The sequence below is a fragment of the Cebidichthys violaceus genome, unplaced genomic scaffold (assembly GCF_023349555.1).
Source record: "Cebidichthys violaceus isolate CVI_PGR_0920_01 unplaced genomic scaffold, fCebVio1.0.p SCAF_192, whole genome shotgun sequence".
NCBI lineage: Eukaryota > Metazoa > Chordata > Actinopteri > Perciformes > Stichaeidae > Cebidichthys > Cebidichthys violaceus.
In genome coordinates this window covers 118,391-138,090 of record NW_027176364.1, presented here as the reverse complement: position 1 = coordinate 138,090, position 19,700 = coordinate 118,391, and the positions used below count along the sequence as shown (strand labels likewise).

The 19,700-nt window shown below is 47.1% G+C and overlaps 1 protein-coding gene across 1 annotated transcript; it reads left to right on the top strand.

Moving 5' to 3' along the window:
• The first annotated feature begins 510 nt into the window (after nt 1–510).
• sipa1l2 (signal induced proliferation associated 1 like 2) lies at nt 511–19,288 on the top strand. Its single transcript, XM_068713969.1, has 12 exons — nt 511–678; nt 2,157–2,260; nt 2,340–2,428; nt 3,461–3,834; nt 5,940–6,179; nt 7,500–7,553; nt 9,190–9,319; nt 12,611–12,830; nt 14,419–14,550; nt 16,945–17,062; nt 17,948–18,026; nt 18,486–19,288. The coding sequence occupies exons 1-12, from the start codon at nt 536–538 to the stop codon at nt 18,630–18,632; spliced, it is 1,830 nt and encodes a 609-aa protein (XP_068570070.1). The 5' UTR covers nt 511–535; the 3' UTR covers nt 18,633–19,288.
• The last annotated feature ends 412 nt before the right edge of the window (nt 19,289–19,700 follow it).

Here is a 19,700-nt window from a genome sequence, read left to right as displayed (position 1 = left end):
ACGTAACTCCAATCCAGTGTTTATTTTTCACTCTAGACTCTCATCCGCAAGTTTCTCCTGACCAGGCGAAAGTAAGCAAAGAAACCTCCTGTCAGGGCCTGTGCAAGGCAGTGACATTTTGATAGGTTGAGCAGAAATTGAAGCAGAAATCTTGCCTTGTTACCCTGCGCACACACCGGGCTGCACCATCTGGATCACTCACTGAGGCGTATTACCATAACTAAATCCCTGTTGCTGTTCATCTTCGGAGAACAAAACACCTTCTACCTCACTGACAGCTCCCACGTTTTCTTCAGGATTATCCACGGTGCTCACATGCAAGGGACCGTTCACTGGAGTGACACCTAATGATAAAGTCATTAACGCGGGACAGTGGGGGAAAGAAGTTTGTCCAGTTGTGAGATGTCTAATTTATATAATTTTATATAAAAAGAATTAGTTGCAGCCTAAAATCGTATTTATATTTATACAGCCTGGGTTTTGACCATCTATGGCAGCATGTTTTACACTTTTGTCCCTCTGTTTCTGCAGGACGATGCAGGATATGGAGAACCCCCAGGTCACTTCATGTAACAAGGGGGACCAGCACTACCGCAGCTCCCCCAGTAACCAGTCCTCCTCCAGTGATCCAGGACCCTGCGCCAGCAGCACCTGGTCCCAGCAGCCTGGATACGATGGGTACGGGACCAGAGCAGTGTTCCTTCTTTTCAGATGGCCTCAAAGTCCCTCCAGGAATATTCACTTTTGCAGTGATGAATGCAGCCGCAATCAGTCACAGGCAGCACTATTTCTGAGAACTTGCAATTTTGCAAAATGGGAGCAATTTTTCCACACGAAATGACCGAATCATCAGCCCACTTCTGGCCAGTCGTCACTCTTTTATATTTATATATATATATATATATATATATATATATATATATATATATATATATATATATATATATATATATATATATATATATATATTTTTTTTTAAGCAGAAAGTAAAGTAAAAGTTCCACGTCCAGAACCTTAAATAAGGGAAGATGATTGAGGATGATGAGTTTCATGTATGAGATTACTTTTCATTTAACATGTATTATTATAGCTTCCATTCAATCAACCCAAAGCCTTACTTTCATGATCACAACCAGAAGAATATAAATGATGCCTCAGACATAAATGGCCACTTTTAGATTAAGCCATTCCATTTTGTAGCCATTAAAAAGCCAAACCAAGTTTTCAGCACATGGTCCTTCTGTTCAGAAAGATGATCACTTAACTGTGATAGGAAGTGATTATAAAGAAATCTTTCTCGTCTTCAGTATAACCTACTGCAACTGAAGTGCCACTTTCAGAAACGACACTGTAATTTTGAAGAAAGCCATTGAAAAGAAATCTTTTGGTGAAAAAAATAAATCCTAAAAAAGGGAGCAGGAGGAAGAGGCTTTAGCTAAAAGAGACCTTTTAGCTTCTGTCAACATGAAAACATGAACAAAAGCCACCACAATTACCAGTCCATGTGTTTAAACTGTAGATCTCTTTTTCAATATTAAGTTCTTTTTTCCCCCCTGCTTTCGATCATATAATCGTATGCGGGGCTTCAGACTGCAGAGGCGTAACATCTGTCAGGCTGAGCAGAATCCATCAGAGACCGATGTCTGTCTGTAAGTGGTTACAGACCATGACAAGAGGCTTAGCTGCACACTGCTGCCTTGCTGTCAGAGGCCTCAAAAGTGCACTGAACTCTCAGGGACCACTGTGGCCTGTCAGAGCTGCCACGGCACAGAGAAGCGGACGTGTTGACGAGCCGATTGATCTCCGGTTAGAGCCTCGGCTAAAGATCACGAGGCGCCATGGCCTCTGTTCATCTGTTGTAACCGTTAGTAGCTCTTTTAAGGTTTAATTAAGACCCGCGTTGAAACATGTGCTGCTCTCTCCCTTTTGTCGAGAACAAGAGAGTGCCCGGCATGCCAAGTCGAATGAAAGGAGGTCTCTCGTCGGCATTGTCTGGCAGCGTCTTTATACTATTACAAGCTCAAGTGAATCGACCTTAAATGATCTTGAGCTAATTGCTGTAAATCTATTGAAGCCTCTCTCTGACTAGAATACAGAGTTCACTCTATAGACGGAGGAGGACTCACAGCCCTTTTCCCTCCTCCGTCTTTCTCCAGGTGTCCCTCCCCTATCCTCCACGAGCGGGCAGGTGACATCCAGGGGGGTGACGGAGAGATCCACAGGGAGCGGGAGCCCACCCTGGAGAGGACCAGGTCTGCAGGTGAGTCTGATGGGTGATTTACGCCGTCTGTTCACGTCTGGTGCTTGTCCACACTCAGCTTGTTCTTCTCTGTCGACAGAGGCCAAATGGCACATCCCCTCCACCAAGATCCTGAACCCTCTGAAGCAAAGAGAAGGAGGGAAAGACTCCCCCAACAAGCTGTCCAGGGTAAATGTCTGACCTGCTTTGACAGAAGCTGCCCACCTGATATCTAATGGAAGTGTTTAGAAATGCACTGTGTAAAAGCAGTACAGTACGTCGGACCTGCTTCACCCCACATCAGTGTTTGAATCGGGGTGAGGTCAGGTTGCCCTTGTTTATGCGCTTTGCAGCGAATCCTCGATCGGGGTATTCAACCCCGTCGTCCCCCTCTAGCCGCTCTTTGCACTCATCACTTCCCCTTCATCAGCATGCTAACGGGCCTCTCGTCTCATCACGGTTTCTGGTTGTCTCACACTTCTAGGACACATTTTCCTAGAAGGTTGAATATATTAAGTGCTCGAGCCTCTCATTTTCTCCTTTCTCTACATTCTCCTCTCGTTCATCGTCCGTCCCTTTCCGTCTTTTCTTTCTGCTTTGTTGCTGGAGGCTGCAGCATACAGCTAACCACATCTTTCAGTGCTTTCAGCCAGCGTTGCATTAACCCAGGCCAGTGGATGAAGATTTAAACCATTCCCATGGCATTCTCTTTTCTTAAAGCACAAAGCCTGTTTGTTTGTTTTTTTTCAAATCGGAGTAGCTGTTTCTGATGCGATGGGATTTAGGTTGCTTTCATGATTTTAGCAGTGTTTAGCATAGAAAATTAAGAAAACATTACAGATCTATATTAATCTTATTTCTTATTTCAACATGGCTTTCTAATCAGAACTGGGTAAAACTAGTTGATGTTTCCAACAGATTTAGGGGCCAGTTCTTGTTGATCTCTCGCAGAAGTACCAGAATCTAAGAGGTCACAAACATAGGATGTGACATTCAGCATATTCTGTTTGTATTCCTCTCCTTTAACTGTCAACGAGCCCGACAGTATCATGGGCCTCAAGAAAACTCAGTCAGGGACACATGAACATGTGATGTACCGCCCTCAGGTTCTCTGAGCATGTTAGAGCAACTGTAAGAATTATCTGCAGCTGCTGTTTGACCGTGTCTGATTTACTCTAGCTCTATCTCCTTTAACCCTCTTGCTCTCTCTTGCTCCACCAGACGGGCGATAAAAACTCTAGCCACTCAAGTAGCAACACCCTCTCAAGCAACGCCTCCAGCAACAGCGACGATAAGCACTTTGGCTCCGGAGACTTGATGGACCCGGAGATGCTGGGCCTCACATACATCAAAGGGGCGTCAACCGACAGCGGCATCGACACTAATCCCTGCGTGGCCCCTGGGGCCCGGGTGCTGCTGCAGGGCAGGGTGGGGGAGCAGGGACACCCCTGGGTGTCGGAGCTCCACGAAGACGGGACGTCAGAGGAGGATCATGGGAAACTGTACCTGCCACAGGGCTACGCCTCCGCCGTTATGTCGAGTCATGTGACGGAAGGGAGCATCGGGGACCTGAGCGAGATCTCGTCCCACTCAAGGTACAGTGCAGAGTCAGGATGTGTGTTTTATTTCACCATTTGCCCCTAAAAGGCAGTTATGTTTCCAATTGTTTTAGCTGCCTGGATCTGCTGTTTTGGGGTCAGTCAAGACAGAGATGTGTGACTTGTTGAATCTAACCCACTGAGCATTGAAGCTGATCTGAAGGCTCAGCACTTTACTGGGACACTTTACGTATTTTTTTTTTTCTTTTTTTATGTCCCCACACTGTATACTCCAGCTGATGTCATAGATGACTGTGATGTTCCTTCTTCTCTATGGGCTTTATTTCATTCTGTTGTGACTTAACTCAAGCGTACTGTTGGGTCATTGATTTGCCCGCTGAGAAAAACCACGCCCATTTTTTCATGGTTTATGTCTCGGGGCACGATGCACTGTGTTCGAACATGTGGCTGTACATTCACACACAAACATCCAATTATCTGTTCTATTAAGCACACACGGATACAAACACATGCACAAAAAGCATGGTTGCTGGCTGTTAGCTGACCTTTTCACCCAACCGTGCGCCCTCACGCCTGACCCCGCTGCCTGACTCATCCAGCTGTGCTGAAGCCGGCAGGTGGGGGCTGCTGTCAGGCCAGAGCGACATTGGGGGGGGGGCTTCGTCACACCGTCGTCCAAGTCGCCCTCGCCAGACTGGGGCCCATCTGGGAAAGAGGAAGGGGGGTGTCAGAGAGGGTTGGCCCTGCAGCCACTCACAGTCTGCCTCCATGAAATAGAATGGGTATCTATTTGTTTGTGTCTTTCTGGATTATGTTAGCGCAATCTGTTGAGATCATTGACCTGTTTGGGAGGCGTCAGAGCTGTCCGCTCCAGGACATCAGTCAGAGATGAGTAAAGAGCCCATGCCATCACCTTGACTACTCCGAAGCTTCCCACCTTTGATGGAATGGTCTTTGACACCCGCGTGTCATCTGAGCAAACAGTGAAGCAGCAGGAGCACAGTTTGCAGGGCGGGGCCCAGATGGTCATGAATATGGAAACAAGACTGTGTAGTGCCTCCAGTTTAAGCCGACTCTGATGTCTCAGGGTGTTTTAGAGGAATGTTATGTGTTCACTCAAACACAGACGTTGAACCAAAACCTGACTGGGTCCAGTTGAGCAGCTAACGGTTTCATTCTAATTAGGCAGTTGACATAAAACACAAAGTGTTTAGGAAACCACAGAAGATGTGCTGTTCTGGGGGACGTCTTAACGTTGCAAAGGATGCAGTGTGAGCAATGCGATTTTAAAAGGAGCGAAGACAGGCAGAGCGCTCTATTGTCTGATGCATGGCTCGTTTTCTCATCACTGTCAAATATGATTCATTCATCCTGCATAAATCTACCGTTACATGAAGGAGAACGTAGTATATGGATTTATTTTCACAAAGCTCAAACAATAATCGTAAACAAAGACATGGTAGTCATCGTAGCCTTGTTCAAATCAAATGGAAACTGTAGCTTTAATATCACTTCAAATATTAAGAATATTAGAAATACATGCCCTTCATTCTCTATAAATAATGCATTCATTTGATCATAGATTTAAAGAGTCAGTTCACCCAGTTCACAAAATAAGTAACATTTTCCACTAACCTAGTGATCTCTAGCCATGCAGTTACTTTGCAGTCATTTTTATCACACTTTGAGAATCATAAATCAGCACAAGTCATAGTGAGGAATATCTCAAATCCTCTACACTTAAAACTGGCTCGAAACCACCGGGAGTTTGAGGGAAAATACTCTTCTTTCTGACTCGAACGCAGTGACCTCTTAATCCGGTTTGTCAGTTGATATTTGACTAAACATTTAAAGGACAAAGTTCAGCAGGAATATGCACATGATAGACTGGATGTGAGTCATTTTCCAATGTAGGTCAGAGGTGAACCAGCTTGACTCCGCTCTATGCGGAGGAGATGACGTCAGCCGACAGCAGAGCATTCGATTATCATCTTCATTTGAAAATCTTTCTGTTATTTCTCAACATCAGTGCTGGGTTCTCATTATTTCATTGTTTCAATGTTTGTTTATGCTTTCATGTTTTCATTTTGATCACTTTTGAGTTTCATTATGCTTTATTTTTTTTGTTGCTGTTTGGTCAGTGGCTCACACCACTCTGGCAGTCCCCTGGCCCGCGGTGCCAGATACTGTATGTCCGCTGACTCCTCCAAGGTGTACACCATCCCCCAGACCAGCAGCTCAGGGCCGGAGCCCAGCTCAGAGGCCTGTGGACAGGCACGCCCACAGTCCGGTTGCAAACTCCCAGGGGGAATGAAGACAACTGATGATGAGGAGGATGATGCCCACAGCACTGAGGGACCTCCCAACATTTCAGAGTGTGGGTGAGTGTGCGTGAGAGAGCGAGCGAAAGCAAGAGAGAGCGCATGCAGGAGATCGTGAACACACCAAATATGCTTCTTTACCACAGAAACAAAACAAAAGTTCGTAGTTCGGTGCCGCTTCACATAAAGCGCGACGGCATCTCTCATGCCGAGCCAGACAACAACACATTTTAATCACGCTAACTGGCCTCGTCAGCACTGTTTCTCTCTCTGCGGAGCTGTTTACTCCCAGACTTGCTGTTGCACAAGAGCCAGACCCACTCCAACACAAGTGCCCCTCCCAGTCGGGCCCACCCAGTGTGCACAAACTGGCCTTGATTGAAGCCGACAGCCACAAAATAAATAAGCTCAATGAAGCCGCAGACATAATACACTTGGCACATGTCACTTGCAGTTATTGATTGCTCCCGTGAAGCCGCGTCCCCGTGGACTGCCGGGCTGAGCCTCCACCAGATCAGCATCTCTGCTGGGAGCCGAGCAACGATCCACACCACACAGCAGCGCGCTGCTGTCGCACATGCAGCCCCAAGGACACCCCGCCACACTGTAGCCTCAGAAATAGCAGAAAGGAGAGAGGAATCTAAGCAGCCACTCCGCCAGGTTGAGAACACACACTCCCCTCAGACTTTATATGAGCAGTGACGACTGACTGTATCTGTCTGGCGATTAAATGGTTTCCAGTAGAGAACAGAGAACCATTGATGGTGAAATTGAAACACAGCTGTGATGGCGTGTGTGTGTGTGTGTGTGTGTGTGTGTGTGTGTGTGTGTGTGTGTGTGTGTGTGTGTGTGTGTGTGTGTGTGTGTGTGTGTGTGTGTGTGTGTGTGTGTGTGTGTGTGTGTGTGTGTGTGTGTTTGTGTGTGCTTGTTTGAAGGTGTTTGCGTGCGGGCTGTGGGCATTTTTTAGAGGAGAGAATGTGAGATTTGCCCTGGAAGAAGCCCCCTGCTCTAGCTCCCAAGTAATTTAATTTAGACTGTGAAATTTGCCACTTAAGGACTACGTGATTGATCGCATGCAGCGAAGTCATCTCCTGCCGACTTATGAAAAAGCTCCTTAATTCAGTTACCTTCCCCATTGTTTGTTTATATATTCCTACAGTTTTATTTCCTCTTACATAACGGCGCCTCGTGATAAATGGCCTAATATTACTCACAGATATTGTTCTAACATAATGAAGTTTCTCTTCCTCCTCCCGAAAAAAAGTTTTCTCATTTGCTCTAACACTGTATGTAATGCAGGATGCTGCTAACCCTGGGCTGTTTCTCTCTCTCTCTGTCTCTCCCTCTCTCTCTCTCTCTTGCTTCTGCTTCTTGTTCCAGAGGAGCGGAGAGCTTGTTAGCCTTCCTTCTCAAAATGCTGTCTGAGCGTTCAAGGTACACAGTTAGTCAAAGTCCACCCCCCCAGTGGCTCAGCCTGCTCCCCCCCCCCCCTCCCCCCCAGACACACACTCACCTCCCCAGCCCCCACCCTTTGTCCCAGACCACCGCCCCACCCCAGTACTAGTCCAGCCATGTGGCACAAGTGGAGAACAACCAACAGTGCATCAGTGGCTGTGACATTTCTGCTGTGTCTCCACAGAATCCTACTGCTGTGTAACAGCCCACAATACTTCAGCCGCTATAGTGATAGAGAGAGGGGGGGTGACATGCAGAAGCAACCCTCAGCATGGCATGAATGCTTTGTCTACAGTAGAGGAAGGTACCGCAACATCAAGTTGCATTCGTAAAAAATCAGTTTCCATCAGCCTTCATTGCGTTTTTCTCTTTTCGAAATGCCAGCTTTATCACCTCAGCCAAGCCCCAAAATTTCAGGTGGATGAAAACGTACCTTCTTTCTTTTACACCCATACTCCGATACACTCATACAATAAGAAGAAAACATTGTATTACACATTGTAGGCATTACGCAATTGCTGAGGCACAGTAGAATAACCTGTAATTACAAAGGTCAGGGCTTGAGCGTTGTCCAATTTGTTCTTACGTGATCGATCCATGATTACGGGATGATTGGAACAAGGTCAAGATACAGAGGGAAAAGGAGGGGGTTGCTTCCTACAGATTTAGCAGCAAACCACTAGCATGCAGAGCTCAATTAGTTGCTCTTCTTTTTCCTGAATGCAGCCTTCAGAACGGAGCGTTTTGTTTTTGAACCAGAGCTCTCATGGTCTGAATGCGTCTGGCAATCACACATAGACATTTGCAATGCCCGTCTATGTATTTAGAGCTTGGTTGCCATGGTGCCAAAAGCTTAAAAACAGGGCCACGCTCAGCAATAGTGTCTCTAGGTAACCGTCGCAGCCAGGCTGCCCATCGTGTTGCCGTGCGGCGTGTCCCCCCGCGGCCTTCTAGCGCCCTGCCAACAGCACTGTGTGCTGCTCACAGGCTGCTCACTTAAAGCAGAGGTCTCACAGCCAAACAACTTCTCCAGCCAGGTCTCTCACATCCTCCCCTCCAAACACTCAACACCCCCCAAAAATCATGCAAATGACAACCACCCCACTGACAAACACCGCCCACCAAAACAAAACATGTCACCTCTTGTGGGTCCTTGTCCAATCCTGTCGAACAGCTCTCGTGTCCTCTGTTGTTGTCTGAACGCTCCTCTAGAGTCTGTGGTTTGCACTCGTCTCTGGATGTACTTTCTGTCCAAAACCCTCTTTTTTTCTCCCCCTTCCTTTCTACTTGTCACAGTGCTTGGCTGAGTTCTTCACAATGTCTTTAATCATTGCTTTGGCAGAGTGAGATGGTAGCGGGTGGGATTTGGTAATAAACTCCTCTCTGGCTACCCTCTCCAACCTTCCGTTCCCCCACGTTCACCTGGCCAGCATGGAAGCACCTGTTGTTGGCATGCTAAGGCAGTCCCACCTAAACCCCTTTGTGTGATACTGACATTACTTTCTAAATAGCTGGACCCGAGCTGCGATGGCCCAAGGCCTCCCTTTGCAGGATGTGGCTGTCCTGACCCTTCTGATTAGCTCTGCTCCTCTGTGCCCTGTGTTTGGGTCTACAGGCAGCTGTATGCACAGGAGGCCGCCTGCCAGGCCGCTGAGCGGGATGGGAAATCGCTGCAGAGACTTTCGAAAGAAGAATACCTTAAAATGATGCACAACAGCCCCCCAGGAGAAGACGGGAGTCGGAAGGTGAGGTCACTGCGGCTGATTGACTAATTAACCTCTAAATGACACGATAATTGTGATGTTGACAACTAAAACCTGTGGAAACTGTGATGCGGTGATTGATGAGCGTGATGACATGACGTGGTTAGGATCGACTGCAAACCCGAAAGCTATTTCATCATGCTGACTAACAGGCCTACAACAACCAGAACCAGAGCAGATAACCTTTTGCTGGGAACCGCGTAAAAGCAGGACAAACATCTACTGCCTATCAGCCGGTCCTGATACCACAGCTGACGGGGAAATTACATTTATAACGGGTTCTGGGTTTTTTCAGTCTGGCTGTCATGGATTAAAGGCAGGGAGTTGCAGAGAGTGCATCGATGTTTGATGTTCCCGGGTCCTGTAGACTCTATTAATTGCATCTTCAGTTCCCCATCCCCCATCCATTATCTACCAGGAAGGGACCCTGGAGACATACAAATGAGTTATTTTTGGATGGTGCTCAATTGTATTATAAATGCACGTCATCCCTACAGAAGGCAAGCATGTCCTCTGGCACAGGCCGGCCTTGTGCCTCACACGAAGCAGCTCGGTTCGACAGGGTTGCTTGGCCCGTTTTTAACTTGTATCAAAAATAGTGACATCAAAGCAAAATCAATACATTTTTGACATTTGTGGCATTAGTGATATTTAAATATTGCTGCTACAGTCAGAACCACAACCACACAGCGTTGCTCATGCGTCTGAACGATAACAGATCATTTGTGAGACCTTTTGAGCTGGATGGAAAATGTGCATGTGCACTGGGCTTACAGACAGTATATAAAGAGAAGCAGGCAGCATAGTGCCAAAGATGAAAGCTGGTGTTTCAGGCCTGCCCTGCGATTTTCACTTCATTTGATTCTATGTTCTCCATAGAGAGGGAAGCCACAGCGACCAGAACACAGGTACACGGTGCTGTTTGGTGGATTCAAAGAGCAGTGTAGTCTTTGTTGTAATCTCACTGTCCGATCTGTTTCATAGTGATAATACAATGTCTGCAATAGCAGTCTGGGAGAGAGATGCATGAAGGAGGGCTCAGAGGCAGACATTCCAACCACACACACATCTGATCCCAATGAACACATACTTTTATTCTCCAGGGACGGCATGTTTCCAATCACCAGCTGGAACGTCGAAGAATCAGAATACAGTAATGTCGATGTTGGCTTCATTGTTGACTTATTTCAAATTACGGTCTGACTTGTTCAATCACATAAAGGTTAATTTGTGTGTCACTTCCGGTAGTCGGTCTTTGTGTTGGCGAGCAGGTGCAGGGAGATTTTCCTTGCAGTCCGCTGAGACAGACGGGCCCACTATTGTGTGGCTGACGTAAAGGAAAGGCCGCTCACAGCTTATTCTCCCACAGCGTTCCTCTTTTAAACCTCCTGTGGGAAAGCAGAAAGCATCTGAAATAGGTGGTTGTCCCAACACATCCTCCCAAGTGGCCCGTCGGAGGGTTTCAATGCCGGTTGTTGTCTTTGTTCGGTGCGAATGACGAGGAGGAAAGTCGGGGTAATCAGGAAAAATCTCAGTGGATGTGTCACCGCTGCCTCGACTGATAAGAGCGTTGCTGTTGTGCAAAAGAATTCAAACACTTCACAGCTCAGATCAGGGAGTGGACTGTTGCCAGCGGAGGTGGATTTAGACACGCCGAAATAGTCAATAGTCTTGTAGGTTTGATTAATACAATATTTTCTGTGTAATGTGCACAGCGGGTTCCGTTAACCAGTGCCAAGATGTGTTCAGAGAGCCTAGGTTTGATGCTGTGGTTGTAATAAATAGATGGCTTCTGAAAAAAAAACATTAAGCCCTATTGCGAATGGTTTCATTTGCCGTGACTCCATTTATGGGAGCTCTAAATCGGTGCTATTTTTGCTTTATGTGAGAGAGCAGCAAATCCTGTTTAAAGTTGTTTTGATTAGGAACAAACCTTATGGGGTCTAATCTTGTAAAGTTGGGCGGGAAAACTTGGAGCAAGAGACAACCTTGTTAAGTTAAAGCCTGCGAGATGTTCAGTGGAGGCAGTGTGTGCATGTATGCTGCTTTGAATTCCAGTGCATATCTCCGCTTAAAAGACGCACTTGATGTTTGTTAAATTGTCACGGTGGGATTTGTGGGGGATCCGTCTTTGAAATGGAGATGGCTGGGTGTTGGCTTGCGGGTATACTAGTGTAGCGTTGGTTACAGCTGCAGCCGAAGGCAGACATTTACCCATCTGGCCGACTGCCTCACATATCATTTGTGGCTACTTTTGATGTCACTCCTGCAATATTTATGTAGGCTGAAAGGGACAATGATGGATTGGATCGGCCATTGTGGTTTTGTGTGTTTATACAGGAGGATCCTCTGTCAAAATTCTGGCCGCGGTCTAGAAAAACCCGCTTTATTCCTGCAGTGGTATTCCTGTCTGTGTTCAGATGACGTGCCCTCAGCACGATGCAGCGTTTGTGATTGTTCACCATCGCCCTGTGTTGCCTTTCGACCTCTGCGTTGGCCTTTTATATACGCCTTTGCGATAGGAGTCCTGTTCTAAAGAGTGCACACAAAGCAGCAAACACACTTAATAGAAGTTCAGTATTGCCACTGCTTCACTGAACATTGGGTTTGTATTGTACACAAGCAAACAAAAGAAAATGTGTGGTGAGTTTATTCAGAAATATGAGGAGCTGTTAATACAGCCCTGCGTTAAACTGACTTATACAGGAGTTCCACTGTGCTTTATATATCTGTGTCGACAATCCCTGGATAATAGATCATGTTAGTTTTGTTTCAGGAATATTGCGGTATTTTAGCTGCCATATGCACTCACCACCCCATAGGACTCAAAACTATGTATATCGGGGAAAGTATCAAGTACTGACTCTGGTACCGTTTGTGTTTTCTCTATCAAATACAAATGCATCTCTGGCTGGCCTATCGGCTTCTATTTTTCTTTTCCCTCTCATAGTGTGGCACTTCGTCTCGTCTGCCTTCTGTAGTTTCTCACATTAAGCTCGGTGACTATTGGCTGCCTGAGCGCTGTGACCTCTGTCTCCACCTCCACGAGTCCTGTCCCCCCACTCTGCCAGACACTCTCCAGCTGTGCTCAATCCATCTGCATTTTCCTGAGAGCAAAGACTGTAATTGATTCCCGACACTGCTCCCCGATGCTCCGTCCTTTACCCACCCAGCTGCCCGCTCATGTAAACCCGCTGTGCCGAGGAAAGGCAAAGCACAGGAGGGGATGGGTAGTTGTGGCTCTCTCTTGACAAATTGTTCTCCTTCCCTCAGGTGTCAGCGGTGGGCAGCTTGTCACCGAGGCGTTCCCTGTACCGGACGCTGTCGGACGAGAGTGTGTGCAGCAACCGCAAGGGTTCGTCCTACGCCAGCTCGCACAGCTCCATGCTGGACCAAGCCATGCCCAACGACATCCTTTTCAGCACCACCCCACCTTACCACAGCACGCTGCCTCCTCGCATCGTCCACAACCAGGGAGCGTCCAACCTAAGGAGTGAGTACAGGAATGTGTGCAGTAGGGATTCACCAAGGACACTGCGGAGGTGCTGCTTTAAAGAAAACAAGCGGCTCTAAACTACCTCTTAGAGACAGCGAGGCTGAAGTAGACTTTCTCTGAATGTTGCTATAGGATTATCATTCCTCCTCGCTGGCACCAGATAAAAGCCAGGATATAGATACTTGTTTGAAGAGCCACTTGTGTCCTACCAATATCATTAGCGCAACCAGCAGCACTCCTCGATATAGCCACTAATTGGAACTGGGCGAGGCGGCGTGCAACTTGCATTGGGGCCCCGCCGCTCCGTCTGCATTAAGCAGACACCTGTCACTGCCTCTCCCATTCCTCCCAGCACCCACTGACTGTGTTTCGGTGATGAGAGGTGTGATGTGTCCTCTGCCTGCGCCGCTGCAGGTCTTGGAAGATCTGTGATGTGAACGTGCCTATTTTTCCATCAGGAATGTCACGATGTCTGTCATACGTTATGTTTCATTCACTCACGAGTCCCCGTCTGCCCCCCCCCTCTCTCCGTCCCTCCTGTCTCATTTCCATACCGCTCCTCACCCGTCTCCGGCTGCCATCGTCGGATAGAAAATGGCTTTTTGGAAAGACGTTTCTCTCTTTGGCCTCTTCTGGCTGTCAACCTGATGGATTCCTGATTGTTTTGAAGGGTAGTTGAGAACACAGGCTCTGTCGTTCCCTCACTGAAACAGGCCAATTTGGTAAACAGTGAATCACTCAAGCTCCAAGACGCTGTGTAAATTGAAAGGATTTTTCTCTCTCTCTTTCTCTCTCTCTCTCTCTCTCTCTCTCTCTCTTTTTCTCTCTCTCTCTTTCTTTTTCTCTCTCTTTTTCTTTCTCTCTCTCTCTCTTTTTCTCTCTCTTTCTTTTTTTCTCTCTCTCTCTCTCTCTCTCTTTTTCTTTCTCTTTCTCTCTTTTTCTTTCTCTCACTCTTTTTTTTTCTTTCTCTCTCTCTCTCTCTCTCTCTCTCTCTTCTCTCTCTCTCTTCTCTCTCTCTCGTCTCCTCTCAGCTTCTCCACTCATGCTTTTCTAAATGCCTCTCTGCAGAATGGGAGCTTGTTTATTGCATTCCCCGTCTTTCAGGGTTGACAGAGAGAGAGAGAGAGAGAGAGAGAGAGAGAGAGACAGACAGAGGGGAGGCACAGGACATATTGATTGAAACATGAAGACATTCACTTAGACAAGTCATTTATCGCCCCTCAGACAGCGCCTTGCAAGTGCTATGCAGAGAAGGTGGTTTATTGTGAGCTGTCAGAAATGCTAAACTTTTCCTTCCAGAGCTAAATTGTTTGCAACGTTTGGGAGGATTTGTTATTTACTAGATTAGAGTTGGACTCAACACGGTGTTGTGATAAGCAGGGCTGGATAAATATCATTCCCTCTGAGCGAGCGACGACCCATTTGAATAAACCACCTACCTCCCCCCCCCCCCCCTCTGCGCCCCTCTTATTCCTCTCCCAACCCCTCTTGTCTGCTCTGATGCAAACTGATGAGCGACTTAGAGATTAGCCCTGAACTCAGGCCAGGCCTAGACACTGATCGGCGTGCCTGCCTGTCTCTGCAGATGAGTTTTGGTTCTCTGACGGCTCCTTGGCGGACAGGTCCAAGTTCAGCGACCCGGGCCTCATGCCCCTCCCAGACGCTGCCTCGGGCCTGGACTGGTCTCACCTGGTTGACGCAGCACGAGCCTTTGAAGGTAACCAGCGTGGCTGAAGCTGCTGGCACCTTGTGTAACCCCCCCCCTCCTCCTCCTGGCTGCTTAGCGTGTGTGTGTGTGTGTGAGTGTGTGTGTGTGTGTGTGTGTGTGTGTGTGTGAGTGCTAGATCGCTTGCATGTGCAGGTTTGTGTGCGCGCTTTGCTTGTGTTTCTTCTAGCGTCTCTTAAGGTGCTGTGGGAGGTGACTTGTGGGGATCCTTTTTTGCTTTTTGCACCTCAGCCCTGAGCCCCATTGTGATTCCCAGTGAGCGCTGTAGTCTGAAAGAAATGAGCCATCATTTGTCAGCGCAGACATGGAGCCAATTTTCACACCATAAAGCCAGCAAGTGGCCACTCAGGGAGAGTTCTCACAGCGACGCCTCCTTCTACTGTTGATAGTTTGGGGTAAATTCAGCTCCTCTCATGGCCTTTTGTCCATTAAATCTGAATATGCTCCGTAAGATGTTGGATTTTTTTTCTTCTACGATACGATGACAGACATCTCGTCTGGCCCAAAGCGGCCGATTCTCTCCTTATAGAAATGTTCATTTTGAAGGTGCTCTCTGAATGAGGCTGCTTTAGAGGATTTGTGGCTTTTGTGGGCTCTGGAACAAGTGATTTAGGAATCGAGAGCTCAGATAGGTTTATTCGGGCTTACAGTATGTTGTCTTTCTAGACACCATGAGCGATATGTTCCTGTCAAAACTGTCTCTTCACACTATTTTCAGCTAATTGGCGTTGGCACATCTCAGCCACCTCATGATCATCACTTCTGTTCATTTTTTCTTCCTGCTTTTAAGTACTTTTGCGACCACTCTCATGCCCGTGTGTTTCCCATCTCTCACAGAAACGCTTACACGCCATGAATATGTTTATTCCACTTGAACTCCGCCCGACCCTGAGACCAGCGAGCGGCCAACGTAGCATGTGACCATTCATTTGTCGTAATTAATGAACGCTTCGTGGAGTTTCTTCTTTGATACACTGCCTGCTGCATCGCCTGCGGCACACCATTTAACAAGAGTGGAATCAGTGGAGATGATGCAGAGTCTGACTGGCAGCTTGAAGGCAGTTGTCACGGCAGCCTGGCTGGCCCAGAAAAGCGCCGTGTAAACCGGAGCCTTGTTGCCGAGCAGAAAGTGACTCCGGGCTGCCGTTGTGCCATGTATGTTTACCCGGCTCTGTTTAGAGCCAGGGCAGAGAGAGGCTGCCCGCTATGTATAGCATTTATGGCACTCGGAACCGCGGTCATGTGGATGCTGAGAGACTGCTCACATTCAGTGTGCATTAGCTCGCAGCGTCTGCAAAAAAAAATCGCTGTGCTCGCTTGACTTTTGAAAGCAGAAGCAGATGGATTTTTTTTTAAAAATGGGCTGAATTTCAAACAACAAAAGGCTTTTGGTGTAATCACTGAAAGCTCTCTTTGTCAACTAGTGGATATGGTTTTAATATTCCCTCAAAAAAGAAGTACAGCACAGTGCGCTCGCTCACATAGATCGTCTTGTTTTCTCGTCAGCGTAATCTGTTTTTGTTTGATTTGCAGCCGTTTGTCCGGTAAATCTGGACACCGGGTCACGCCGAAATGACAAGCTGCTTTGCCGCGTCCGTCGCTGCTGTACGAGAAGTCTTTAATCTTTCTAATGCAGCCACCGCGTATGAGGAAAATGTTCATTCATATGTAAATGAACGCTTGGTCTCCCTTTCCTACCTCGTCTGAACAACCAACTCCAGGCTCGATCAGCTTTTGTCTTGGAGTGGATTAGCTTTCATTTGGGGGGCTAAATTAATAGAACGGTATCCTTAATCTTTTCTATGAATATGCTGATCCTCCTATCTTTAGTCTCAGACCAAGGGCTTGAGAGAGCGAGAGAGTGGTTTCTAAAGAAAAGAGCATTACGCCTCAAGACTGAGCAGTCCCTAAGCAGAACATGCCAAGTTTGGGTTTTCCATGGGGCTTTGAGCGAGCTTAAGGGCCTGATATGGTAAAACAGCATGACTGGTGCCTCACAGCTCTCTGGGATCCAGCCCGTTATGAGCCAAACAGCTGTCAGAGGAAGCTCAGAGGGGCGAGGGCACCGGAGCAACACCCAAGGGACTTGCTTTGACTGAGACAGTCTAGAAATGCTCCGTTTCCCACCTTGTTCCTTATTGCCGGCATACAGATCTCTCCGTATGGGAGGACTGCCTTCGGCGGCTTCGCGTAAACCAGAAGTGCTCATTCATACTAAAGAGTGAATGAACTGCCCCATCCTGTCAATGTGTGCATGCGAGTGTGTTTTGCTCTGCTCTGTTTTAGTTGCATGTTGACGCCATGAAACGCGTTGCCGAACACATTTCCTGTTTTTGATGCGGAGGACAGATTATGACCCCGTTACGTCATCTGTTCTGTCTCCAGACCAGCGCGTGGCGTCTTTCTGCACCATGACGGACATGCAGCGGGCGGAGGCTCTGCAGATCTCAAGGGAGCTGACCAGACGGGTGGTGGAGGCGGAAGGAGCGGCACTGGAAGCAGAGTAGGCTTTACAGACAAACACAAACACACAAGCATTAACGCTCCCACAGCGAGCTAACCCCCCCCAACAGCGATTGTCCAATCATAGCAACCATAGCTAGGCACGGCAGGGCTGTCAAGGTTCTCCGCATGATGAAGTGGTGTACATGTATCTCTAATAAGAGCAATACTCAGTATCTCAAGAAGTTGGAGGGTTGTGTCTTTTAATTCTAATGTTTCAAGAAATAAAAACTCAAGAGCGAAAATCAAAAGGAGTGGAACAAACACTGTGCTAGCATGCTTATCTACAAAGGCACAGGGCATGTCGTTAGCTAACTTCTGGTTACAGGTAATGTTCACCTAAATCTGCTTAAGATAGTATTACAAACATCCTTTGTGAAAATACATTAAAGCATAAGTCTAACAACTGTGCTGCTTGTCCAAATGAGAATCTGAACCACTCAATGATTATATTAGAACAAAGTACCGTTTTGATTACATTTTATGCATTTAATCATTCTGAGGCTACATTGCAGTACACAAACACTGCTGCTCTTGTACTTCCATGTCCACTTAGACTTTAGCCTCAGTCTGTTGTTATAATATCAAGTATGTTGCCATCATGTGCATATTTAAGACTTATTTAAGTTTTACAGGCTTATCATTTAAAGACAAATCAACAAACATAACGTCTGCTGGCTGCAGAGTTTTTGATGGACTCTGTGTTTTGGCGTTAGCTTCAGCTTACACTAGCTAGCTAAAGCTGCTAACGTCAGCTAGCGACAGTCAGCGGATAAAAGGCTGAAAGCTTGACAGGCTTAGCAACGATAACTAAGCTAGCTGTCCATTATCAGCTTCTGTGTTGATTCCTAACAGCGTCTTTTCTTGTGCCCCACCCACCCAACAGCGGCGCCCCCTCCACACTAACTGGCAAAGTCAACCAGTTGGAGGTGATCCTCAGGCAGCTGCAGCACGACCTCAGAAAGGTGAGTTCACATTCATCAAAGGCGTCGGCGTCCCCTTTTATGTTGTCCTTTTCCACGTTAGCAAACAATGCGTGTCTGTGTCACACACATCAGGAGAATAGACAGTGAGTAATGGGTGCCCCGCAGTCTGTGTAATACAAACTCGTCCACTTAATTCAATATCCTGCTTCCTTCCCTCATTGTGTCCCAGCCCAACATATCCCCACCTCAACTAATGTGCTTAAAATGGAGAGAGGAAGTGCGCCTTTATCGGAACAGAGAAACGGCTGCTTTGCCATGTTAATGCCTCCCATTTACACGGCGCTGATGACAGGCGGATGTTCTTGTAATAGCGGGGCTTTTATCAACCTCTTTTGTATCCATTTATTTTTTCCTCATGTCCCGGTGTTGATTGTGTGTGTGTGTGTGTGTGTGTGCGTGTATGTGTGTGTGTGCGTGTGCGTGTGTTTGTGTGTTCAGGAGAAGGAGGATAAGGCGATGTTGCAGGAGGAGGTGCAACACCTGAGACAGGACAACATGCGACTGCAGGAGGAGAGCCAGACGGCGTCGGCTCAGCTCAGGAAGTTCACAGAGTGGTTCTTTCACTCCATTGACAAGAAACCCTGAGAAAGAGAGAAGGCCTTCACTCCTCCTGGGCACCCAGTCAACTCCTCTGTAAGACTCCCACATGATCCCCAGGCAAACAGACTATAAAAACAAACCGTTACCAGCCCCCAGAGTAATCAAGACTCTTAAAAATAGGCCCTGCTTAGGAGACTCTAGTGCAGCCCTGTGAGGAGAGACGTGAATCCCTGATCTGGACCTTTTAGTTTTGGGACCTTCCTCTGTCAGAAGTGCAGGGCTGTTTCTAACGTTAACAGTTTCTTTATCCTGGTTGAAGAGACTCTTGGGGAAACATCCTCATCTCCTGTGCTGGAGAGGAATTAGGAATGGAAACCCTCCCGGGGGGCCCCGCCCGAGTCCCTGGGATCTTCTTACAGTAGTGGAATGTAAAGCTCATTTACTGTAGTCAACATATAATCTACCTACGTATGTCACGTCAGTCCACTGTACTGTATACTCAGCTGTACTGTATCGTACTGCGCACACTGTCACACAGCTGTTTCTGTGCCGGCCGTCATGGACACAGGAACGTATGGGGGGTGAGGCCAGGAGGGGAGGAATGTACTGGACATAATGAAGTGGTACTTACTGTCTGCTTGCACCAAGAGGAATCCACATGTGGCGGTCTTTGAAACATACAGTGGGTGGGGTGGGGGGGGGGGGAAATGAATGTAGCTCAACTGAGACCCTTTTTTTCTGGATTTCTGGTTCCCAAAGTCCCAAAAATTTCAAGGTTTGATGTTTTGGGCCATTTTTTTTTTTCTTTCAATGAATTCCACTTTTTCTTTACCTCAGTGTTGTAATGTAGGGTCACATGGCAGTACAATTTTGATGTTTTAAAGGTGCTTTCCCTACACACATGTTCATCAGTAGTTTCCAATCACTGTCACAATGTCCTAGCAATAATGAAGTGGTAGTTACAAAACTGTGTTTAAAAATAGAAAAGACAAAAAAAAAAAAAAAAAAAAAGAAGTTAGCACAAACTTGAAGAGTTCCTGTCGAGCAGCAGTTGTACTGGACATGTATTTATAAAACAGGAAGAGACTGTGCCTGAAACTCTTGGTTGTAAAT